At 34.5% G+C, this 27,136-nt stretch overlaps 2 protein-coding genes across 2 annotated transcripts; one reads left to right on the top strand and one right to left on the bottom strand.

Annotated features, from left to right (window-relative positions):
* Positions 1 to 1,707: 1,707 nt before the first annotated feature.
* On the bottom strand, positions 1,708 to 17,189 carry LOC132737477 (guanine nucleotide exchange factor C9orf72-like; the record flags this gene model as incomplete). The annotated part of the gene is given in 9 exon segments (XM_060724771.1): positions 1,708 to 2,389; positions 3,365 to 3,474; positions 5,081 to 5,138; positions 6,905 to 7,101; positions 7,952 to 8,068; positions 10,320 to 10,448; positions 11,588 to 11,689; positions 15,678 to 16,757; positions 17,042 to 17,189. Coding segments are annotated over 8 exon segments (1,440 nt in total). The 3' UTR covers positions 1,708 to 2,199.
* Positions 17,190 to 18,051: 862 nt separating this feature from the next.
* On the top strand, positions 18,052 to 24,891 carry LOC132737476 (mucolipin-3-like; the record flags this gene model as incomplete). The annotated part of the gene is given in 8 exon segments (XM_060724770.1): positions 18,052 to 18,208; positions 20,168 to 20,597; positions 21,483 to 21,674; positions 22,506 to 22,659; positions 22,944 to 23,061; positions 23,787 to 23,883; positions 24,438 to 24,534; positions 24,783 to 24,891. Coding segments are annotated over 7 exon segments (1,196 nt in total), but the record flags the coding sequence as incomplete, so codon positions are not given.
* Positions 24,892 to 27,136: the final 2,245 nt, after the last annotated feature.

Below are 27,136 nucleotides of genomic sequence, written 5' to 3'. Positions count from 1 at the left end.
TCTCTTGCAATTTGGCCTTCTATCATTCCCTTAAGTAAAGAGAATGCGTTCTATTGGAACTACTGACCTACATGAGTGGGGAAGTTGGTCAAGAGGTAAATGTTGTTGCATACAGATCACGTGCCCATCATTGCAATTCATTTAAATCCTGCCAGGGACTATGTATTGATTTAAGTGAGGAAGTTGTCGGCTAGCTAATGTGAAGATTATGTGGCTTATGTGGTTTTACTTGTATGACCTCTCGTGCCTGAAATGCCATAAATGGACACCTAAGGTCTTCTTCCACTTGCAAAGCTAACTTCACCAATGACCTTGACAGTGTCCTTGAGGCTTGAAACCAGTACAAAGGTACACCTATTGTATTGCATACAGTATGTTGCATACTGACTGAAAAGTTAAAAAAAAAATATTTTACTGAAAAAACTTCCTGTTTATGTAAATGAGCTTCAATAACAAAATGCTTCAATAATAAAAGGGACAAATGATTCACAGTTTCTAATCACACATCACAAAACACTTGGACATTAAAGCTACTAAATATGTTAGAGAAAATCATTAAATTAAGCTGAAAGCTGTAGGGGCTGTTTTGATGAAATTTCACAGGAATATTCTATTGATGATTGGAATTATTTTAATTCATCAAAGGAAATATATCCAGGATTTAAGCCAGAAACCTATAAATCATTAAATGCATTTTTGTCATCGACTTTTTTCTCCTATACCAATGTGGCCAAATATGACAAAAATTACCATGATTACTTCTACTCTAAAAGTTCTACCAAATTTTTCTGGTTTGTTGCACATACATCTTACAGGCTTTTTAATTACAATTGTAATAGTGGATTCAAGATTATGAAATTTTAGTAAGTATAAACAGAATCAGAGGTTATAAAGAAATTTTCTAAACTCAAACTTAGGTTTCAGGCATTTGATTGGTCAGAAACCTGCCCAGAATATACACTGACCAATAAGACTCCTGAGATTTGAAATAGAGCTCAGAAAAAGACGTCTGTGTTCTAATACAACAATATAACAAATATCCTGCATACATTATTATACATGTACATCACAATTTATTTAACATTAAATTTCAACAAACAATACAGTATTCAAGATTGATGTATATATAAATGTCTTGATCTATTCTTACACATGGTCAATATAGTCAGTGTATTATTTACATACAATTACTCCAAGTATTATTTACGTCAGAGACAGTATTTGGTAAAGATCCTATAAATACATGTATAAGAAATACGTACACTCCACTACTGGAAAAATAAGCATCTATAAAAACATTAACAATAACAAATATTTTATCACAGTATAACAGAAATGGAGTTTGATTACCATGTACTGCTTTATAAACTTTGAATAAATTTGATTTATGTAAGTATATAACTTTTATCAAAATTATAGACAAGTCTCTGAACTATTATATAAATGAGCCGCATCACGACAAAACCAACATACATGTAATAGGTTTGCGACCAGCATGGATCCAGACCAGCCTACGCATCCGCGCAGTCTGATCAGGATCCATGCTGTTCGCTATCAGTTTCTCTACTTGTAATAGAGTTGGTAAGCGAACAGCATGGATCCTGATCAGACTGCGCGGATGCGCAGGCTGGTCTGGATCCATGCTGGTCGCAAACCCATTATGTTGGTTTTGTTGTGACGCGGCTCAAATGCAGGAGTGTACTCAATCACCTCCCCTAGACATACCTACAGTTTAGACTGGTTCTGTTTACTTTCAGTTTCAAAGTGAACACCATTATTATCTGGTAAAATTGATCATCATTTTACCACTTTCTAAACTGTGTCATCTAAAAAAAAATCTTGTCCGAACAAACAAATAAAACACAAATGAAGTATATATCTATGTAAACAGAGTATTTCCAATCAATGTCTGGTCTTAAATTTTTACCCTGCTGACGTAAAGTGATAGAAATTTGCAACCAGTATTAAGGCAGTCTTTGTCACTAGTACAGAGCCAGGCAAGTCTGCAAATAGGAGCAGACGTCTCACAAAGCTCTATACTGATGTCTGAAAAATTTCAATTATCCATAACTAATATTGGTCTGTTCCAAAAATGGAAACTTCATTTAAGTTCATTTAAGATATACAGCAAGTTAAGGGTTAAATTACACCTTAAATCTTTTGAGGCAGCTCAGAGTGGAACACAGAGACTTATATAGTCTACAAAACTTCCACATTTTTCGTGAAATCTCTTTCTGCTTTACGCTGACTTTTCAGAAAGCAGAAAATACCAGGCTTAAGTTTTTCAGCCGTGGCGAGAACTATTCGGAAATCCCCTTCTGCGTGTAGCTGTAGGTCAGTCCTAATCTTCTTGATTGTTTGAATCTTCAATGGTACAGTTCCATCATTGCTGAAAATTATTATTTGAGCCATGTCACGACAAAACCAACATAATGGGTTTGCTACCAGCATGGATCCAGACCAGCCTGCGCATCCGTACAGTGTGATCAGGATCCATGCTGTTCGCTTACAACTCTATAACAAGTAGAGAAACTGATAGCAAACAGCATGGATCCTGATCAGACTGCGCGGATGCGCAGGCTTGTCTGGATCCATGCTGGTTGCAAACTCATTATGTTTGTTTTGTCATGACACGGCTCATTTCTATTATTATATATATCATATTATTATCATAATGATATCAAATACTGTTAACATCTGTAATATCTGAATTTTAGAATTTCTGTATAAATTTCTGTACTTTCAATTTTAGTTAAATGAGTGAACATACTGATGAACATCTTAAATCAAGCCCTCTGTATAAAGCAAAGGCCTCCTTTCTGTAAGAAACATTGATCAACATTTCAAATCTAGAACAATGAGGTATAAAAATCCAACCAGCATTCAGACAATACATAATATCTTTCACACAATGTTTTAAACAATGCTTAAACTAATAATTTCAAACCTTTACCTGGCTTGGCTTTAAGCACTGTGTGAGACATTGGCTTATATATATATAAGCTTAAATTCATTGTGTGAAATATTGGCTTAACTTTTAGCTAAAACTCACTGTGTGAAACATTGGCTTATTTTTCAGCTTAACCTCAGGCTTATTTTTCAGCCTAAACTCATGCGTATTTTTCAGCCTAAACTCATGCTAATTTTTCAGTTTAAACTCAGGCTTATTTTTCAGTTTAAACTCAGGCTTATTTTTCTGCTTAAACTCGGGCTTCTTTTTCTGCTTAAACTCAGGCTTATTTTTCAGTTTAAACTCAGGCTTATTTTTCAGCTTAAACTCGGGCTTATTTTTCAGCCTAAACTCACTGTGTCAAACATTGGCTGATTTTTCAGCCTAAACTAACAGTGTGAAACATTGGTTTACCTTTCTGCTTTAGCACACTCTATTAAACACTGGGCTCTCTTATGTAACATTCTCATAAACTGAGTTATATAAGCTTCTCGTATCCAGCAACTTTCTGGTAGCTCAAATATCTGAAACAATAATACACATTACCTTACATGGAACATATAGATGGTAACTGATGTGTTATCCATACATAGCTATCTAAAACATTTCGAGAGCAGACACCAATTGAGCCGCGTCATGACAAAACCAACATAATGGGTTTGCGACCAGCATGGATCCAGACCAGCCTGTGCATCCGCACAGTCTGATCAGGATAAATGCTGTTGGCTATTAGTTTCCCTACTTGTAAAAGAGTTGGTAAGCGAACAGCATGGATCCTGATCAGACTGCGCGGATGCGCAGGCTGGTCTGGATCCATGCTGGTTGCAAACCCATTATGTTGGTTTTGTCATGACGTGGCTCAATTATATTCTACCAAGATAAATAAGGCAATACACATTGTTTTGTTTTTTCTCTTTATTTGCCTGAAGCCCTTTGTGGCAGAAAAAGAGACTCAAAGAAAATACATAAATGTTACAAATCAAAGAAAATTATTTGTAGATATGTTCATGGGCATAAATTTATATTTTTCTATTTTTAGCTGCTCTAGGTGTGCATCCTGCCAGGGACTTCGGATTCTTTCATGTGGAAAAGCTATCCAGCTAGCTTACAGAATGTTGATGGTTCTAGTCGAGTGCCAGCTATGTTCATGAACAGGGTATATGATATCATAAGTCGCAAAAAATGATCATTGGCTGTTGGCTGACCAGCTTTAAATTTTCATCGTCATATTACCAAAGCTGACATATATGGAAACTGAACCAGTCCATTTAAGAAATACAACAGGTTAATTGTAATGATTAAGGGCAAGGAAATGATTAAGATTAAGATTAAGAGAAAATCCTGTAAGATTGTAACATGTTAAGCTAAATATACAATATACATGTACATATACTTGCACCTTCAGAGACAATCTGTTCAATTTTCAGTATGAAGCTTCAAAGACAGTAGATATTTAAGGGAAAATCTGTCACAAATTTACAAATTGTTCATTTTTCAAATTACTTTTCTAGAAGCAAAATGTCTGTTCATTCAAGATGACATTGAAAGTGCTATCTTAATCAAATCAAATTTCTCAAGGCATCAAAAATCACTGTATCCATATGTATCCAACCACTAATGCAAAATTAGTCTCAGAAATCACAGGGTGTAAAATTTTAACTGATGGAACAATACATAGTAAAAATTTCAACATTTGTACAATTGTGCTATTTTCTTATTTTATCAAGAATTATGACTTATACAAGACAACATAAAAGAAATTCCCTAGCAAAATATCTATCTGCTATTTCAAAATTCTAGCAGCTAAAGCAATAATAACAGCATTGATTCCACACTGTACCACTTCTTTATCAGAAATTTACAGACATTTCTGTTCAACTACTTTGGTAAGACTTTTATCTCAAGGATACTAACATCCTTATAAATATTTTATAAGTTTGAATTAGTGTGTTATAGCTGTTTTCCCTTAAGCTATACATAGTAAATGCTGATTTATAAATTTTGGTTTCATGCTTTACAAATAGATCAGGTTGACTGGACCATATGATTTATGATCTTTATAACTATATCTCTATTACCAATAACATAAAAATGTAATATAATTATATATGACAGCATTACTATAAATACCTCTTTCATAAAAGTCTGTACAAGTGTGTCTGGATATGCAGAGCTGGCATGTAATTCCCTGTAACAAAACATTATCAAACTTATAATCACATACCCAAATTAAAGTGTATATGAATGACATACAGATTCTTAAATAATAATTTTTTTCATTACATAGATTTAAATGATACTATTGAATCAAATTCATGATCATTTTTAAATTATTCCAAGAATCAAAATGTAATTTTTGTTTCATTTGGTTATACGTCGCATAAACACTGTATATGTCACACGGCAACTTTACTTATGGAAAAACACCTCTCAGGTGCCTTTCTGTGCATTATTTTGGGAACAAACAAGTGCCCAAGCAGAACCACCGACATTCCGTCAGCTGATTATGAGCTAACTGGATAGCTTCCTCACATGAAACAAGAGCGATCAGTAATCACATGTGTCGCCACATGATGGCCATTTCATGTTGGGACAAAGTTTGTGACAGACGGACAGACAGACAGACAGTGCACAACTAGACTTGGTACTGATCATTCCTGTAAAGTTTGGATAAAATTGCACCAGTAGTTTATGAGGAGTAGTCGCGACAAGCTTTTGCGTATCTGGCAACACACAGAAAAAAACACCTTTTTATCAAAGGGCCATAACTCGGCCAAAAATCATTCAACCGGAAAACCCGTGCAATATGCGCAAGGACTTGAGCTACAGATCAATCCTGTAAAGTTTCATTGAAATTGCTTTAGTGGTATAAGAGAAGTAGTCCGGACAAACTTTAAAAATAAAAATTATTAAAGGGGCCATAACTCTTGACAAAAATCATTGAACGGAAAATGCTGATAATATGCACAACTACCCCTTAGTACTGATCATTCCTGTAAAGTTTAGATGAAATTGCACCAGTAGTTTATGAGGAGTAGTCTGGACAAGCTTTTGTGTATCTGGCAACACACAGAAAAATACACCTTTTTTTTATCAAAGGGCCATAACTCGGCCAAAAATCATTGAACGGGAAAACCCTTGCAATATGCGCAAGGACTTGAGCTACAGATCAAGCCTGTAAAAAAAATTTCATTGAAATTGCTTAAGTGGTATAAGAGAAGTAGTCCGGACAAAACTTTAAAATTAAAAATTATTAAAGGGCCATAAACTCTGCCAAAAATCATTGAACAGGAAAATGCTGACAATATGCACAACTAGACTTGGTACTGATCATTCCTGTAAAGTTTGGATGAAATTGCACCAGTAGTTTATGAGGAGTAGTCCGGACAAGTTTTGTGACGGACAGACAGACAGACAGACGGACAGACAGACGACGGAGAAGTGATCCCTATATGTCGCCACTACTCTGTAGAGGCGACACAAAAATCTGATGCCTCTGTTGGGAATCGAAATCCCACAGTGGTGAGGGGTAAACGGTTTGAAAGTTAACAACTCCAAAATGTAATTACTTTTTATAAATCCTCTAAAATGAAAGATTAAAATGATACATGTATTAACAATATATAGATATTTCTGTAACACATTATCTATTTAGAATACTGGTATGATGAAAGTAATGTTTGAGTCTTTCTGGAAAGTGGTCTAATAATCCCTATAGGTAAGCTAGAGTACCAGGTGACCATGATGTCTATACAGGTTATTTCTCATCTAAAATTGGATTAAGCATGAGCTATATAACGCCAGGTATCACCCTTTGCAATTCTTTTTATTGGAGACACTTTTGAAATATACTCCAAATATTCTAGCAAAAAAATTTGTTTCTACAACCCACTTGAACCTTTATGTACATTTTATGATGAAAATAATAAAAGTATATTAAAACTTCTAACTTACTGATCAAGAACCACCAATTCTTCAAAGTGCCCATATTGTAGACAGATGAGTTCATTTTTGACCGTCTCGTACCTATGTAAGATATGATCACTGTATGTATGCGTCTGCTTCACATCACGTGTAGTTAAATCTATTATCGTGGTTGGATAACGGCTAGCTAATATCTCTGTCATTGGTAGAAATGATTTGCCATCTTCCTGTAATAATGGAAATGTGTATAGCATAAGTATTTCAAATTTTAAGTAGAGGCTAACAATTGAACCAATTACAACAACTTTTAATTTATTTGATTCAAAGGGTCATTGAAAAGGATTGAAAGGTGACTTCTTGTTTAAATCATATATCATGGCGGACACCTTGGATTTTGGAGTTTGCCTGGAACTTTGTGTTTAAGACTCTACAGGTTACAATCTTTTAGAAAATGTAAGTTTCAATTCTGTGCATATTTGGTCTGAGTTAAGCCTTTTTTTGGATTCAGTAGACTAGCCTAGTAGATTCTGTGCTTCAAACATAAATATTCTAAAAATATCTATGTATCATATCAATTCCTCTAAAAATTTATATCTTAAAGCACCAGTCAATTGTAACCAAGGCCCTCTAGGGAAAGGCAGAAAAAACAGGCAAAATAAACAAAGATTTAACCTTTTTTCTATCCGCATGATATCTGTGGTTTTATTTTAGCACCAAAACAACCAGAATTAAATATGTCCTAAAGACAATGCAGAGCTTTTAGGGAGAATTTAAAAAATTAAATTTTAATTTTTTTCTGTCACCACAGGGCAGGCCTTTACATGAGGTTTGTAAATCAAAAAGTAAAAGTTGCAACCATTCCTGGGGTTGAGATTTCAGTGATTTCAATTGCTTTATTTACAAACATAAAGTAAATGACAGAGATATGTTGATCAAACCAATTTCTTAATCATATAGGACATGGCTCTGCACAAAACATGGTGCTTCAATTGTCTTTAAATTCAGTCATTATGTCTCATTTATAAACTTATTTACTGACAGAAGAAAAGCCATTAAGATGATGGACTGTTTTGCTACCTTGATAAGTCCTTGCAGGAAGAAGTCATGATGATATGGTTGTGGGTCCTTCACACAAAATGGCAGGGAGCATGTTCTTTCAGGCTGACTGTTGAACATTGATAGTGTATAAAGCACCTGAAATACAAATTACAAGAATTGAACTACAAATTATAAGGTTTTGTTTGTTTGTTTGTTTCATTTCAACAGTATTTCAGTCATATAGGTGGGTAGTTTCCTAACCATCGTTCCTAGAGAGTTACACCAGTACTAGACTACCTTCCTCCGTGCCAAACTACCAAAGCATCTCCTGGGGATCAAACCCACGCCAGAGAGGTAACTGGATTAGAAGTCATCGACTCTAACCCCTCGACCACGGAGGCGGTATACAAATTATAAGGAAATCAGAATTGAAGGACTGATAAAATCTGTCGTATGTTTGGGGTTCAGATCGGAATATCCGAGGGACAGATATTCTGCTCTGAACCCCAAACATATGTCAGATACTTTATCTTGTGTATTCTACCATATTCCATCATATTTTAAAATTTTTACCTTAATAAAACAATTTTCCATTGAAATTTATGTCATTACACCCGTAACTATTTTCTTACAACAGCGTATGAAATTTCAACTTCATTCATAATAGAAAAAATTACATCACCATAAGGGTGCCATTGTACAGCAGGCAACTCATCTGGCATCACCCATGCCAGAAAAAATTTCCGGCATGGGTAAAACCAACGGAACCGTTAGTCTGTTATACAAGAAACAAATATCATAAATAATTATTTTGCCAGTATTTAGAATCATACATAACAACAAACAACACAAAAGTTATTTATAGATGTTGTTGGTAAGTGTGGGATACATGATCAGATATTACATATAATATATTTTACCTAATACTTCTAAATTATTATATCTACCAATCAAAATCAGTAAAATGATGAGGTTTGTTTTTAAAATCAGTAGAGTCAGTGTACCCGGTGTCGTACACTTTTTTAAGGAAAAATAAGAAAATTATTTTATAGTTAAAAATTTTTCTTTAATATATTTGATATTATTTTGAAAATTACATCCTTTGCCCATAAAAACTGATGACCAAAACATTTCTATCTTAACATACTTCTAGGGGTTCTTAGTTTAAACAATATTTATTTCCAGAATTTACAAAACATTAATAAACATTACAAACAGGAAACATTGTATTTGATATAAACCAGTACATGGGGAAGGGACTTTGGCGATGATATAAGTTAAAGATATACAATGTTAAAGGAAAATTTTAAAACCTTTTAATTAAATTTATGAAGAGGATTTTTTGAAAACAAGTTTGTTAAAGACTTATGTTAAATTCAAATTTCCTCAGTGGGTTGGAAAGGATGACGGCTGACTGGTCAAAATCATATGTAATGTTTTGAGATTTTGAAAAGTGAAAAAAGGGTTCCAGTGTGGAACTGAGTTGTTTGCTACCGATAAAACAGTTGACTTAGTATAATGTATAAAACCTGCTTATGATTTTAAGCATTGGGAATGGGCCAAATATAATAAATAGTGGACTCGGTTCTGCACACAAGGCCATTTTTATACTGAATGTTTATTTTACATCTTAAACATGTTTTATAAATCATTTAACATCTCTAAGTCCAGATAAGATATATTTTTTTGCAAATTTTCAGGACTTCAAATAAATTTAATGCACATTCTTACTACAGTATACAAACATTTATTTTCAAGCATAGTAGCACACAGAAAACATGTAACAGCAATGGAAACATACATTTTTTACCGCTTGTAGGTAGTAAACACAGACATAAAAAATTATTATTGAAAGTTTTTTCATCTATTTAGTTATGATTTGTTCGATTAAGAGTTTGGTATTATTTTAAACAAAAGAATCAAGGTGAAATGACTTGGCGTTTGGTAGTTAGGAGGTTAATTCATGTGCATATATTTCATAACTAACAGCAAATTTGCCATAACAAAAACATACATTTCTTTTCAAATATATATTTTATAATAATCTTAACATTAGAATAGAAATGAGCATGGTTTACTTGCTGAATAAGTTGTTTTTATGTGTGACCTACACAGCCATGTACATGTATTTACATTTTTGTCTGCACTCTCCAGGGAGAGGTTGGGGTGCAAGATCCCAGATTATGTCATATCCTGTTGAAAACATGCCAGTTCAGTGAAACACAAATGAAAACTGAATAAATTCATTTGAATTTTCAAGAAAAAATGAAAAATGGGAAAGTGTGCGGGACCGGGTCCTGTGCGGAACCGGGTACACTGACTCTAAATTGTGAAACTTATCTTTACAAGTTATAGAACTTTTTAGCACATATATCAATAATGTGGAAATTATATAAGACAATGATACCAAATTTATTCTTTCTGCTGTTTCCCCTATGACTAGAGTCCGACCAAACGTCATGAGATGAGAGGCAACACACCGGGTCAAAAAATCACGCTCTAAAACATGCTCCGGGCAGAAAGCTGTGTCAGATATCTGTATAACAAAAACATAAACATATTGATAGAATCAAGAAATGCAACTGAATGATTGAATATGTCTTTGATGTTTCTAAATTAAATTTTTCATCATTTTATGTGAAATGTTTAATTCTTCTTAAGTCAGTGCTAGTGGGTGTGTGGACGATAGCTTGCAGTTACCACTACCACTGTTTTTGATGTTCTTTATTGATTCCGTGGGACTGAGGAGGGGTGGGGACATCTGAGAGCTAAAAGATGAGACCAGATATTGTTGTAGTTTCCAAACACTGCACATCCTTTAGTCACCCTAAACCTGTATTTTAAGTTTCAGATCAGTGTTTTGCATAGGTTTTAAGTTATGCTCCAGATTGAACAACATGTTTTTGCAACAACAAAAAAACATTGCTTGGAATAGAAATAAAACGGAGATAGAAATAAATATCCAGAACTATAAAGTTTTTTCCAGAACTATAAAGTTTTTTTTCCTTTGTGATAAAGTCTGGGAAGTTAATGTTTTTTTTTTCTATCTTAACAAGGAGTTTAAGATAAACATTCAACATACATGCATTTAGGTATTGATAACATTGTTATAGATAACCTATTTCTTAATCTGTTACAAAAATGTATAAGTATCTGCTGTTACAGATAAACATGTAATACATGTACATAAAGTAACCAATATATCATAACACAAGCTATGTAAATTTTCAGATTTTTAATTTATTTCTTCCATAGCTACATCAACAGAAACATACTTCACAGAAGGGAGTATTACTTGTTTTTTCCCCCCCCCCCCCCCAATAAATTTACTTTATATAAGCATATTATTGGTTTTGAATCCCTTTTCATAACATTATAATTCTATTTTCCCATTTAAAGTTAAGTCTTGGTCAACTCTCAAATAAATTTGCATGAAAATATCCACAATTCACAAACTGACAATTATTCTATAGCACTTGTACTTTTGGAGATACACATGACACAAGTCTTAAAATGCTTTTTTATTATTATTCATCTTTATCAGGGGGCATTACTCTGCCAATCTACAAAAAAATAAAGCATCAATTCTTGTGTAACTATGAAAACTAGACTACATGAATACTGAAATATTTATTAAATTTAAATAACAAGCATTACTAAGTTCGTGGTACTTACTGAAATTATATTTGCTAGTGATGAGTTATGTACAAGGGAGAGAAACTTAACACATTCACTCAAATATCTTGTGAACACATCAATGGAAACATCAAAATCATTCTGTAAAAAACAGTAAATAAAGAAGTTAAACAATTTGGAAATTTAAAATCAATATATATGAATCAAAAATCAAATTATAACCATTAACCTGCTGGACTGAAAATTCATATCATTTGTCACCAGCTAGGCAAGCCTACACATATCATTTGTCAACAGTACAGAGCCAAGCCAGCCTGCACGTATCATTTGTCACCAGTATAAAGCCAGGCCACCCTGCACATATCATTTGTCACCAGTACAGAGCCAAGTCAGACTGCAAATATCATTTGTCAACAGTACAGAGCAAAGCCAGCCTGCACATATCATTTGTCAACAGTACAGAGCAAAGCCAGACTGCAAATATCATTTGTCAACAGTACAGAGCAAAGCCAGACTGCACATATCATTTGTCAACAGTACAGAGCCAAGCCAGACTTCACATATCATTTGTCAACAGTACAGAGCAAAGCCAGACTGCAAATATCATTTGTCAACAGTACAGAGCAAAGCCAGACTGCAAATATCATTTGTCAACAGTACAGAGCAAAGCCAGACTTGCACATATCATTTGTCAACAGTTACAGAGCCAAGCCAGACTGCACATATCATTTGTCAACAGTACAGAGCAAAGCCAGACTGCACATATCATTTGTCAACAGTACAGAGCCAAGCCAGACTGCACATATCATTTGTCAACAGTACAGAGCAAAGCCAGACTGCACATATCATTTGTCAACAGTACAGAGCAAAGCCAGACTGCACATATCATTTGTCAACAGTACAGAGCAAAGCCAGACTGCAATATCATTTGTCAACAGTACAGAGCAAAGCCAGACTGCAAATATCATTTGTCAACAGTACAGAGCCAAGCCAGACTGCACATATCATTTGTCAACAGTACAGAGCCAAGCCAGACTGCAAATATCATTTGTCAACAGTACAGAGCAAAAGCCAGACTGCAAATATCATTTGTCAACAGTACAGAGCCAAGCCAGACTGCAAATATCATTTGTCAACAGTACAGAGCAAAGCCAGACTGCAAATATCATTTGTCAACAGTACAGAGCAAAGCCAGACTGCAAATATCATTTGTCAACAGTACAGAGCAAAGCCAGACTGCAAATATCATTTGTCAACAGTACAAAGCAAAGCCAGACTGCAAATCTCATTTGTCAACAGTACAGAGCAAAGCCAGACTGCAAATATCATTTGTCAACAGTACAAAGCCAGGCCAGACTGCAAATATCATTTGTCACCAGTACAGAGCCAAGCCAGCCTGCACATATCATTTGTCAACAGTACAGAGCCAAGCCAGACTGCACATATCATTTGTCAACAGTACAAAGCCAGGCGACCCTGCACATATCATTTGTCACCAGTACAGAGCCAAGCCAGACTGCACATATCATTTCTAACCAGTTAAGAGCCAAACAGCCTACACATATCATTTGTCACCAGTACAGAGCAAAACCAGACTGCAAATATCATTTGTCAACAGTACAGAGCCAAGCCAGTCTGTACATATCATTTGTCAACAGTATAAAGCCAAGCCAGCCTGCACATATCATTTGTCACCAGTATAGAGCCAAGCCAGCCTGCACATATCATTTGTCACCAGCATAGAGCCAAGCCAGCCTGCACATATCATTTGTCAACAGTAGAGCCAAGCAAGCCTGCACATATCATTTGTCACCAGCATAGAGCCAAGCCAGCCTGCACATATCATTTGTCAACAGTATAAAGCCAAACCAGACTGCACATACCATTTGTCACCAGCATAAAGCCAAGCCAGCCTGCACATATAATTTGTCACCAGTAAAGAGCCAAGCCAGTCTGCACATATCATTTGTCACCAGCATAAAGCCAAGCCAGCCTGCACATATCATTTGTCATCAGTTCAGAGCCAAGTTAGCCTGCACATATCATTTGTCACTAGTAAAATCAGGCCAGCCTGCACATATCATTTGTCAGCAGTACATTCAGGCCAGTCTGCACATATCATTTGTCACCAGCATAGAGCCAGGACGGCCTGCACATATCATTCGTCACCAGCATAGAGCCAGGCTAGCCTGCACATATTATTTGTCAACAGCATAGAGCCAGGCCAGCCTGCACATATCATTCATCACCAGTATAGAGCCAGACCAGCCTGCACATATTATTTGTCACCAGCATAGAGTCAGGCCAGCCTACACATATAATTTATCACCAGTATACAGCCAAGTCAGCCTGAACACATATTATTTGTCACCAGTATAGAGCCAGGTAAGCTTACACATATCATTTATCGCCAGTATAGAGCCCGGTCAGCTTGTACACATCATTTGTTGCCAGTATAGAACCAGGTAAGCTTACACATATCATTTATAACCAGTTTAGAGCCTGGTCAGTCTGTACACATATCAATTGTCACCAGTATAGAGCTCGGTCAACTTGTACACATATAATTTATCACCAGTATACAGCCAAGTCAGCCTGAACACATATTATTTGTCACCAGTATAGAGCCAGGTAAGCTTACACATATCATTTATCGCCAGTATAGAGCCCGGTCAGCTTGTACACATCATTTGTTGCCAGTATAGAGCCAGGTAAGCTTACACATATCATTTATCACCAGTTTAAAGCCCAGTCAGTCTGTACACATATCATTTGTCTCCAGTATAGAGCCAGGCAAGCTTACACATATCAATTAACACCAGTATAGAGCCCGGTCAACTTGTACACATATCATTTGTCACCTGTATAGAGCCAGGTAAGCTTACACATATCATTTATCACCAGTTTAAAGTCCAGTCAGTCTGTACACATATCATTTGTCTCCAGTATAGGAGCCAGGCAAGCTTACACATATCATTTATAACCAGTATAGAGCCAGGTCAGCTTGTACACATATCATTTGTCACCAGTATAGAGCCAGGTCAGCATGCATATATCATTTGTCACCAGGACAGAGCCAAGCCAGTCTGCACATATCATTTATAACCAGTAGAGAGGCGGGTAAGCTTGTACACATATCATTTGTCACCAGTATAAAGCCAGGCAAGCCTACACATATCAGTTGTTAACAGTACAGAGCCAAGCCAGCCTGCACATATCATTCATCACCAGTATAGAGCCAGGTCAGCTTGTACACATATCATTTGTCACCAGCATAGAGCCAGGCAAGCTTGCACATATCATTTGTCACCAGTATAGAGCCAGGTCAGCTTGTTCACATATCATTTGTCACCAGTATAGAGCCAGGTTGACATGCACATATCATTGTCACCAGGACAGAGCCAAGCCAGTCTGCACATATCATGTGTTACCTTTATAGAGCCAGGTCAGCCTGTACACATATCATTTGTCAACAGTACAGAGCCAAGCCAGCCTGCACGTATCATTTTCACCAGTATAGAGCCAGGTCAGCCTGCACATATCATTTGTCACCAGTACAGAGCCAGGTCAGCCTGTACACATCATTTGTCACCAGTATAGAGCCAGGTCAGCCTGCACATATCATTTGTCACCAGTATAGAGCCAGGCCAGCCTGCACATATTATTTGTCAACAGTACAGAGCCAAGCCAGCCTGCACATATCATCTGTTACCTTTATAGAGCCCGGTCAGTCTGTACACATATCATTTGTCACCAGTATAGAGCCAGGTCAGCCGGTACACATATCATTTGTCACCAGTATAGAGCCAAGCCAGCCTGTACACATATCAACTCTTACCTGGCTTCATGTGTATTACACTGTTGGTAGCTCAAATTTTGCTTTTGATATAACTTGAACTTTGAATACTAGACTGTTTCAAATTGAAAGCAGCACAAATCCAGCATATCAAAGATTACATGTTTTTCTTAAAGAAATATGAAAATCTTGATGCAAACATAATCACTTTTGCTCACCTTAGAAGTTAGGGACAATAATTGCAGTGCATTAATAAATACATAAATTATACTAATGCAAATATGTATTAAAACAGAAATAAGTTGAAAATCTAAAATGTTATTTGTCACCTACCTTGTCAAGAATAACTCTGAACTTGCCAGTCAATCTTTGGAAACAGCATGTCAGTGTTTCATGAATGTCAAGATAAAACTTCAGTTCTGATATTGGTAACACTAGAAACAGTGAGTGTACAGCAATACCATGAGTACCTTTAGCAGTAAACACAAATGCTGGAACTATAACACCTTTATGAGGCAGGTTATAAAATTTGTAGTCAACATCACATTTAAATGGGTCTCTACAAATCTCACAGCTCAGCACCTGGCTAGTTATATGTGAGAGAAGGTCCGACTGTAATGTCTGTCTTTGACTTGGATGCCAAACGTGTCTCACTCTTGGTCCCAAAATATTATCCCAGAAAGAGAGAGCTACGCCAAGGAATGGAATGTTGGTGTCATCTATACCTAAAAGGCTTGATTTTGTGAATTTAGAGCTAGGGCTAGATGGGGTCAATGCTGGTATTGAATGATCACTTTTACTTTCACTTGGGTTAACATGAATGACACCCATATGTTGTTGTTTATAAACAAACTCACCACTTCCTAGCATTATGAAAATGGAACTTAAATATAGGTATCTAGTACTAATGTTTTCGCACTTTGTATCTGCTTGATCATTTATAAGTAGCACTATGCTTTAAATATATTGCACTGAAATGTCCTTTTTTGGAATGCAGGAATTCATACATCACATAAAAATTCAAATAAACTTGCTTATCTTATTTAAAGGATCACAAAAAGTTCTTAAAATCACGTTTAGTGTGTATTGTTTGTACTACATAATCTGCTAGCACCATATTCACCATCACAAAACTGAATGCAAGAATTGTTAGAGATGTCATCATATTCCATGGTGGAGATGAGGAATGTGCAAGACATAGCAGAAATAAAAGACAACTTAATACAATTATAGAAAAGAAGATATAGTTAAGGAAAAGAAGAATAAATCCCTCTCTGTTTAACACAAGTGTTGTCCAATCAGCCCTCATTTATGCGAGCAGCAATATATCCACTAAAACAAAGACTTGAGTAATTTATATCCTAAGTGTTTTAATTTCCTCATGCCAATAATTTGACAACACATGTACACAACCTGAAACAGAACAAATAATCAGTGACAGATGATAGATATTTTTCAATGAATTTTGGTCAGACAGCCTCTATTCAATCTATATCATATGGTCAGGCACTAAATTACTTATTCGTTATCACTACATTATATGCCCAGAAATATCCGAATATTGATCTATCCGAATTCGACACAAATACATATTGATAACACACCGATAAAATTAATACAATACACAGTAAATCAAAAAATTGTTACACTTGAATCATTTTGCAAATATTAGTACATTAAAATATTTAAATAGTTACCTTACTTTACGAATTTTGCACCTATGAAAACTTTCAGAAAATTACAAGACGTAATAATAACACAACGTGAGAACTACTTTTTAACTGTTGAGGAGATTGTACATCGAAGTAGCATGCAAAGCGGGTATTGCCTAAAAGCTGTTAAAAAGGGTTACCTTTCACTCAACCCTCGTGCGTTGCAGGATAATAAACTAGCGGGAGTATTTGTAACAAGCGTGTTTTTTTTAAATATATGATTGCTGTAAATTAAACAGCCAATTTTTCGTCTCTGTATATATCTATCTAATATATTTTAATATCAAACAAATTTATATGTTTCATAGAAACTTTTATTGCATCGGCTCATTTAGGTACACATACATGGGCCATTTAATCTTTTTAAACGTCAATATTTTAGAAGTATACATGTTAATAATTACACATATTCTTGTTGCAAGCTATACTAATAATGTTTAAAAGATACAAAATCAAATAGTTGTCAGACAAAAAACCTGAGACGATATGCATAACCACGGATTTATGTAATATAAATCAGTGGCATAACCTGTACGAGATACATAATATATAGAGGATATTGAATGAGTGTAAGTTCAATACTGTATTTATTGCACGAGTTGAATAATATATATAATATATTATAATTTTATTCAACGAGTGCAATAAATTCAGTAATGAACTTACACGAATTTAATATTTTATTTATCACACCAGGGTCTTTCAAATAGAACTATTTGAAGACCCTGATCACACAGTCATTTTTCACTGAGGCGCCTAAAGTATACTATAACTTGATTAATGCTCATTATTTGGCAAGACAATTGAGCAGAATGCCTGTCAGTTTTTGCTTATAACGATTGAATTTATTTATTTATTTATTTATTTATTTTTTTTTTTTTTATTTATTTATTTTATAATTCCACCGTCATCATTCATTAATGGTAAACTTAGATTAAATCCGTTACTGTAAACGAACATAAATGTAAAATCCTATTTACACGAAACAGAAACCGAGAAAACATTTAGATTAGCCCTTTCCTTCCTGGTCAGCTGACTTTGTTGACAAATAGAGAAAAAAACATCAAACGTCCATCAGCAGTTTTAAATCAGCATGTATTCACATTGATTTATACTACTTTTCAGTATACTAGGATTTATTCACGTTTTAAGGTAACAGATTTTAAAACAATCTGAATACTGAAGAAAATCTGCAGAACTGTAATATATTTCGGATACAATTTTAATCGGATAATATCAATGGTGCAGTAACGTGTTACATGTAACTCCTTATATGTGTATATTGTATTAAAATTCATATTAAGTATTGAATGTTGAAAATGAAAGATAATTTTCAATGGTATTTTGGATAAAAGTGAATGTATCTGAAAATATTTTAATAGCAGTCATGCACTGCATTATCTTGCAATAAGAAAATTATTTTACTGAGCACAATGCACTTGTATATATATTTATAATGTAGATATTACCCACTTGCGAAAAACACATTGTTGCATTTTAAAAAGCTTTTTTAATTGATCCAGTTTAAAGGATTTGGTTGACATTTAATCAATATGAGTGCACCATAGTTGAGTTGAGCGTAAAAAGAAACACTATCTGACAGCAACTTCTACTTGGCCCTCTACTAAACAAAAAAAAAATAACAAAAGAAATAGCCCCTTATTCCATTCTGGCTGGAAGTCTGTTTGTCAAAAAACTTGTACGGACTTCTCATCAAAAACTACTAGTGCAATTTCATCCAAACTTTACAGGAATGATATGTACCAAGTGAAGTTGTGCAGCATCAGCATTTTTCAGGCCATTTTTTTTGTTTGTCAGAGTTATGGCCCTTTAATGATTTTAAAGTCAATCAAGACTTCTAAACACTTCTCATATACCAGTAATGTAATTTGAATGAAACTTTACAGGATTGATTGATAAATCAAGTACTTGCCCATATATGTCAATGGTTTTATGGTTGAATGATATTTGGGTGAGTTATGGCCCTTGAATAAAAAAGTTTTTCAGTCATACTCATAAATGATTATTGTGTACTCACAGCTTCTGCTGGGACATATAGGGAACAAACTGGTTAATCATCCCTTCATGCTAGTGTTTAATTGGCTATCATTAGGTGGCACTTGTGATCAATGATCACTCTTGGTTCAATTCAAGTGCTGAAATACCATCCAATGTCATAAACAAATTGAAAGGGTTTGAATCTAAACATTTAATATTATAATCATGGCAACTTTGAATAACTATATTGTTATTAACTGTTTGATTCTGAAGTCATGCTATCAATAAGAAGCAGGAAGTGCAAAATCAGGTGGTGACATCATAGTTTACTTCCTTATTCTAAGGTGAAGGTCAACTCTGAAAAAAAATCGTATTTTATTTTCTTTAAAAAAAATTCAAGGAAGTCAATAAAATTGTTTACACAGTGTACATATACATGTTTATCTTACAATGCACAGTTTTAACTAGTATAAAATAATATAATGGAAACTGCCTTGTTTTATTTCCAAACCTTGGCCTTTCAGTATTGGAATAGGTTGCCTGTTGACCTGTCAAATAATTAAAGAAATGAATCTGATTAGTGAAACTTTTAAAAAAAAAATGACATAAATGTAAGTTGAATAGACTTTGTTATATATCAATATTTTAATCTTTCTTTACTAAGATTTGACCGCACTGCTTTGTTGCATTATGGTTAGTTTCACAAAATGCCCATGTAGCACATAAAATTATAGTAATAATACAATAAAAAATGTTCTGCTATGCATCTTTCTTGAACATATGACACACCTGGAAGAATAATGGGATGTATTGTTTGGGTTCCAAAAGTTAGAATAGGTTATAGAATAGCATTACTTATATAACTAAATGATATGCACTAAAAATCTGAGGTCCCATGTAAACATTGCTTAAAACTTGCTTATAAAAGAACCAATATTTATTGTTTTTATCAGATACCCATGCGGCTTTGGTGACTCTGTTAAACCAGTATTGACTGGCTGTGCATATTTTTTTACATGACATCATTTGCGCATGAAATATGTTGTTTCAATTTTGTTACATTGACCGTATTGGGATATGAGATAGATTTTTTTTATGTTAAATGTATTTTAGTATGGAGCAGCAACAGAAACAACAGGTGTTAGAGTCAATGGCAGCAAATGATGAAACTTTAGGTCATGAAAATAGCCTTCAACATGGGTACCAAACATTTGGTAACCAAGAGCAACCTGGCTCCAATAATCAGCAACAACAAGGAGATGGTGCCCGGCAACGGACAGGAAGTCATAACCAGCAAAGTCATTCCAGTTCCCGACCTCATGTATCTGAACAGCCGGCTTCTACCAATAGCAATAGAAGTGGTAACGTTCCTAGGCCTGGAATGACACGTGTTAGCTCATTTTATACTCCGTACATGGAAGATAGACTCTGCAGAAAACTGAAGTTTTTTTTCATGGGACCACATGAAAAAATCAAAGCAAAACGAAAATGCCCATGGAAACTGCTGATACAAATATTTAAAATCCTTCTTGTCACCATACAGGTAATTTGAGCCGCGTCACGACAAAACCAACATAGTGGGTTTGCGACCAGCATGGATCCAGACCAGCCTGCGCATCCGCGCAGTCTGATCAGGATCCATGCTGTTCGCTTACCAACTCTTTTACAAGTAGAGAATCTGAAAGCGAACAGCATGGATCCTGATCAGACTGCGCGGAGGCGCAGGCTGGTCTGGATCCATGATGGTCGCAAATCCACTATGTTGGTTTTCTCGTGACGCGGCTCATTTTTTGTTTGTTCCTTCAATCTTTAACTCACTTATATTTCAGTTTCAAAATAATTTATGTTAAACTTGTTTGTTAAAACTATAGATATGTGTACATTGTACCTATATTATGATTTAATCCAGTTTTGTGCTGTGAAATAAAAAATCTAGCTTTTCTAGTCTGGTGTAGTACTTATTTTATAGAAGCCTGAAGGTCTAATCTGGTGTAATGCATTGGTTATAGAAGGTCCAATGTAACCCTGACATGGATTTTGACTGAATTATGGCCCTTTTTTAAACTTCGAAACTTCTTATTTAAAAATCAATCTTCATATATTCAAAGGTATTCACATGAAACTTAATGAAATATTTTCCAACTCACAAAGGGCCATAATTCAGGCAAAATCTATGTCAGAGTGACTTTCAATAATGATCGAAAACACATGAGTTCATAAAATATTTGGTTAAGATTTGCATGCAACATTAGTCTCAAAATAACTACTGGTTCAATACTCTAGATTGATATCTTTGTACAGTTGATTTATATAATCATAATGGGTATCAATTTAACCTAAAAAAAAATTCTAATATGTTTTCAGTTGAACCAATTTTGTTACAATATGTAAAGACTAACCATAGTAAAACACAAACTTATATTTTCAGTTGATACAGTTTGGTTACAGTAGATCTAGCCTGGTAGAATTTGATGAGAAGAGTACTATAGCAATGGAGCACATGTACCTCAGTAATTGGGACAGTACATACGAGACAATGCCGTACCCTGCTGCGATAGGAAAATATGCCCTGTATACAACACAAGAAATCATAGAGCATATCAATTTTGCTACTTGGAAGGTATTGTTTGTTTTTAATAACACCTTTATAATTTAGATTGATTTTTTTCTAGGACATAAATCATCACATCTGAGAAATTACCCTAAAGGTTCCTTAGTATCTTGCAGCAGCCTTAGAAACAGACTGTTTAGGTATCTTTGTTCAGACATGGTCTAATTAAACATTGTTGTTTAGAAACAAGTTCTTTATACTCAGAGTCATCATTACTCTGGATCAGACTATTTATGTATCATTGCAAAGAGTCGGGTTAATTAGGTATCATTTCTTTAGAAACATGTTCTTTATGTGTCATTTTTCAAAAGAAAGTTCTTTATTAATCATTTCTAAAAATCTAGTTCTTTATGTGTCATTTCTCAGAATTAAGTTCTTGATAGGGCATTGCATAGAATCAAGTTCTTAATATGTCATTTTTCAGAAAAATTTCCTTTTGGTTATTCTCAGAAACAAGTTCTTTCAGGACAAGTTCTTTATGCACAATTGCTCAAAATCTAGTTCTTTATGTGTCATTTTCTTTACTTGTCATTTCTCAGAAACAAGTTTCCTCAGAAACATTTCTTTATGTGTTATTTTTCAGAAATACATGTACTTTATGTGGTATTTCTCAGAAACAAATTCTTTATGTGTCATTTTTCAGAAGCAGGTTCTTTCTTTGTTATTTCTTAGAAACAAGTTCTTTAAGCATCATTGCTCAAAATCTAGTTCTTTATGTTTTATTATGTAGAAGCAAGTTCTTTATGTGTCATTTTATTTTTCAGAAACACGTTCATTACATGTATGTGTCACTGTGTAGAATCTGGTGCTATTGTATCATTATGAGTTGTTGTATTTCAGTATGATTGCACGGAGACAGATGCAATAGGCTCATTGAGATTTTACCGGAAGAAAGGAATTGTTGATCCTATGCAAATGTGTCTACATACATACAGGTCAAGTGAAATTAATGACACAACCAATTCGTATAAGATAAATTCAAAAGTTGATGAAAGTAAGTGATTTTATCAAGAATTGTATGTTTAAATTTACAATTTTTCTATTATGCCTCCATATAGTCCTGTCAATTGAAAGCTTTCTTTCACTCAGATTCTTACCTGTTTGATTTACAAAGTCAAGTGTCAAACTTCCTTTGATTAATAACTTAGCTAGCAGTATGGGCCGGGTCAAACTGCATGGAAACGAAGGCTGGCCTGTGTCTTGTCTGGTGACAAAGGCGATAAACACTTTCAGTTCAAACATGGTATGGGTTGATTGGGGTCACTCTTTATCTTGTAGATTGTTACAAAGTTGGAAGGTGGAACGAAACTGGAGACATAACTAACAAATCATACGATATTGTGAAGTACATGCAGATACATCACAACGTCACTTTAGACTACAACATTTTTGACAGGTAGTGTTTATAGTTTGTGTACATGAATATTTGACTGATCTAAGTACTTTTTACTGCTGTTCCATTAATTCCATTCCTAGGGTTTTTTTCTGTATGATATCTCTTTAGTAAAAAACAGTATTACACACTTTTCCTAAAAATACATTTTGTACTTACCGGTAAATTTTTAACAGTGTCAAATATAAAACAACAATCTCTGAAAAGCAACACTCTTTTGGAGACAAATAATTTGGTCTTTGCTGACATGTGTTGCTCTAGCGAAGTTAAATCTATGTTACTTTAGGGAAAAATTGTTAATATTGTTGAACAGAGGTTACTGGTCTGCAGAGGTTGAAGTATAAATTGATTAAAATCCACATGGACTTATTTTACAACCCTTACTGTTACACATCATTGTTCCTTTAAATATATAAAATAACATTCAGAAAAATGTAAACAAACGAAAAATTAATACTCCATTCAAAAGACATTTCATAAAATAGATGTCAATATGTAAATATGTCGCAGGGTGTGAAAAATGTGCACCCTGACATGTGCTCGAACCAGTACCACTGCTCTACTGACTTAGCTATCCAGCAACTAACACACTATGTTGCTAATTAGTTAACTTAATAGTTAAATATTGTGACTGACATACTATTTAATCCCTTTGTTTTACTGCCGTTGTCCAATGAAATTTGATTTAACAAACAGTTTTATATAGGGCCAATATAATATATTTTCAGATTATTGTTAGCAGAGCTGAAATTTTCTTTGAAGTCATTCCGCCTAGAGATGAAAGAAAGAAGTTTTCCTCCACAACTGTTTAAAGTTGATGTCAGCGTATGTATATGTATATTAATATCATCTCAAATTTAAAAAAGATATTATTAACCTTCCCACACTAAATATCTTAAATGGACTTGCCTATCTTTTCATTCTGGACAAAACCATTCATCTTTAGAAGGGAAAATTTCAAATTATGAACTAACAGTATAGGGAACAGTGCAATTCAGTATGGATGTTCTTGGTCTCCACTGGTCATGTGGGCAGATTCAGTCATGACCATTAGGTTTAAGATTAATGTTGCCAATGAAGAATAGGGAAAGCTATTGTACTCGACCAGGTGTCTGCATCACCATTGCTTTAGTTTTTGCATGTAAATTGATATCACGAAAGCTATTGATGGGAATTGATTGAAACTTCACACACTTATTTGAGAGCATAATACAAGGACCATAACTGTAACATGGATTTGACAGAATTATGGCCCTTTTTGAACTTAGAAAATCCTGGCTCTATACTATCAAGCACTGAGATTAGTCGAGCATGCTGTCCTACTGATAGCTCTTGTTGTTCTGTGAAATTTAAATGTATATGTAAATTTTCTTGCACAGATCAATTTTGATGACAGAAACAAAGATGGCCAGATGCTGGTTACCTTAGATACAGATTTTGAAGAGTTAGATCTAGACGGTACATCCGATAATGATGGTAATCATTTTCTGTCTAATTCCTTACTAATTTTACTGTATTATCTAAGGGCTATTTTTGTGTATTTTGATCTCTTTTTGGTTATTTACATAGATTGTAAGTGAGGTTTGTAATGTATAAATTACTTATTTTGTTTACTTCACAACATATACAATATATTTTACTTTTAAATAAATTTTCATAATAATTAGCATGAATTTGGAGGCATGCTGCTTTAAAAACCAGAATTATTCTTGTTTTTGTTACAGATATACAGGACCAACAGAAGGCAGGTTATATTGTACTAGATTGTTTTGTGCTGGTGGTGACGATTGTATCTATGATATTATGTGGCAGATCTGTCATTAGAGCTCAGAGACTGAAACGAGTAGGTTATTGTACTTACAGATATAAGTTAAAAAAAACTCTCACATTCAGTGGTGATTAAGATACCAGCAGACATTTTCACAAAAAATTCCAGATGTACATTTCTCTGTGACCATTTCTATATATTCAGTAGTACTAATTATACCCCCACCACAAAATGTGGGGGGGGGCTATAATGGATTCGCTTTGTCGTGTCCGTGGGTCAGTCCGTCCATCCGTCTCCATTTTCGTGTCCGCTATATAAATCCTATACCAATTGAAGGATTTTCTTCAAACTTGGCTCAAATGTTCACCTCAACAAGGGGATGTGCAGAACCCATTTTGCCCATGTGTCAGCTCAAAGTCAAGGTCACAATTGAAGGTATAATATCAAACAGTCAAATATTAGACAGTATGTCGTGTCCGCTCTGTATGTCCTACACTAATTGAAATATTTTCTACAATCTTGGCTCAAATGTTCACCTCAACCAGGGGATGTGCAGAACCCATGTCACCCTTTTGTCGGCTTAAGGTCAAGGTCACACTTGAAGGTCAAAAATTGACTTAGAAAATATTCTTAAATTTTAACATGTATTTGAATATTTCTGAAACTAGTAAAGGTATTTGCTTGAAACTTAAAATATATATGAAGTGTCACAATTAAGATATGCTGGTCAAGTTTCATAACTCTGTATTGCATTTTAACAAAGTTATGCCCCTTTTTAAGTCTTCAAATTTACATACAATCAAATATTAGACAATATGTCGTGTCCGCTCTATAAATCCTATGCCAATGGAAGAATTTCCTTCAAACTTTACTCAAATGTTCACCTCAACAAGGTTATGTGCAGAATCCATGTTACTTTTGTGCCGACTAAAGGTCAAGGTCACACTTGAAGGTCAAAAATTGACTTAGAAAATGTTCTTAAATTTTAACATGTACTTGAATATATCTGAAACTAGCTTGAAACTTAAAAGATATATAAGGTGTCACTAATAAGATATGCAGGTCAAGTTTCATAACTCTGTATTGCATTTTAACCAAAATATGCCCCTTTTTAAGTCTTTAAATTTACATATAATCAATATCAGACAATATGTCGTGTCAGCTCTATAAATTCTATACTAATGGAAGGATTTTCTTCAAACTTTACTCAAATGTTCACCCCAACTGGGCAATGTGCAGAATTCATCTTACCCTTGTGCCAGCTTAAGGTCAAGGCCACACTTGAAGGTCAAAAATTGACTTAGAAAATGTTTAGTACATTGGGAAAATGAAAGGTTATTTGTGACTGTTTCGAACATGATTTAACAGTATATATTTATACTATTACCAGTACAATTTGTCTTTTTTCACCAGTGATAATTTCTATTTGTGCCTTTCCAAGTTGTCTTCTGTAAAGGACATTGGTTGGGGTATGAATGGCATTAACCGATAGTTCTAGTTCTTTATGAATCTAATCCAAACACATAAATTATGAGTACATTACAACTTGGTGGTTTAGTGGTTAAGCTTGCCGACTTGTGGCTCTGTTGTTTGCCAACTTCAAATAACTTGCCCCTTATCCCTTTGGAATTGAATCTTGTTAGGGCACCTTAGTTTCTGTCTTAATATGAAGCTATCCAGCTAGCTTACAGAAAGTCCATTGTTCTCCTCAATTGCCCCGTTGTACCTGAAATAATGCACATTGCTGAACTAGAGGTCTTCCTTTACCAATAAAGCTGGAAAGTGGGGAATGATCAGGTTCTATACAGTTTGTAGCTCAATTTTTTATTTTGACTTTGAAAAGCAAACAAATTTTAATAGTCTGTTCCAAGCAGGGCAAATCAATTTCAGAAACTAATCAGATTAAAGTTAATCTGTGTTGAAATTATTTTGATAATATATCTTTTTATAAAAATTTCCTAATATTCCATCATTTATAAGCTATAGGACATTGTAAAAGTTGTGTATGGTGATAAACTGGGATAATTGATGAGTACTATGTTTTCATCACATTAACCACAGCGAAGGAGTGTAATAAAGCCATTTAATAAAAACGATATTACACTAGTGTAAGAATACTTTGATGGACGTCATTTGCATTATATAGAAACATAGTGCGCGTTACACTATAGGCGCACCAATGAAAAATGACTCTTTTTCCATGGTTAACCATTCTTATTTTAGATATGTGATAAATAGACTATTATATTCATGTAGTTCAACACTAAATTTATTGAACTTGCCAGAGGCTCGCATAGTATGTTTTTATTC

The sequence above is a fragment of the Ruditapes philippinarum genome, unplaced genomic scaffold (genome assembly GCF_026571515.1).
Source record: "Ruditapes philippinarum isolate M1 unplaced genomic scaffold, ASM2657151v2 ctg1195_1_1_1_1, whole genome shotgun sequence".
Taxonomy (NCBI): domain Eukaryota; kingdom Metazoa; phylum Mollusca; class Bivalvia; order Venerida; family Veneridae; genus Ruditapes; species Ruditapes philippinarum.
This window is presented reverse-complemented; position numbering and strand designations above follow the sequence as displayed.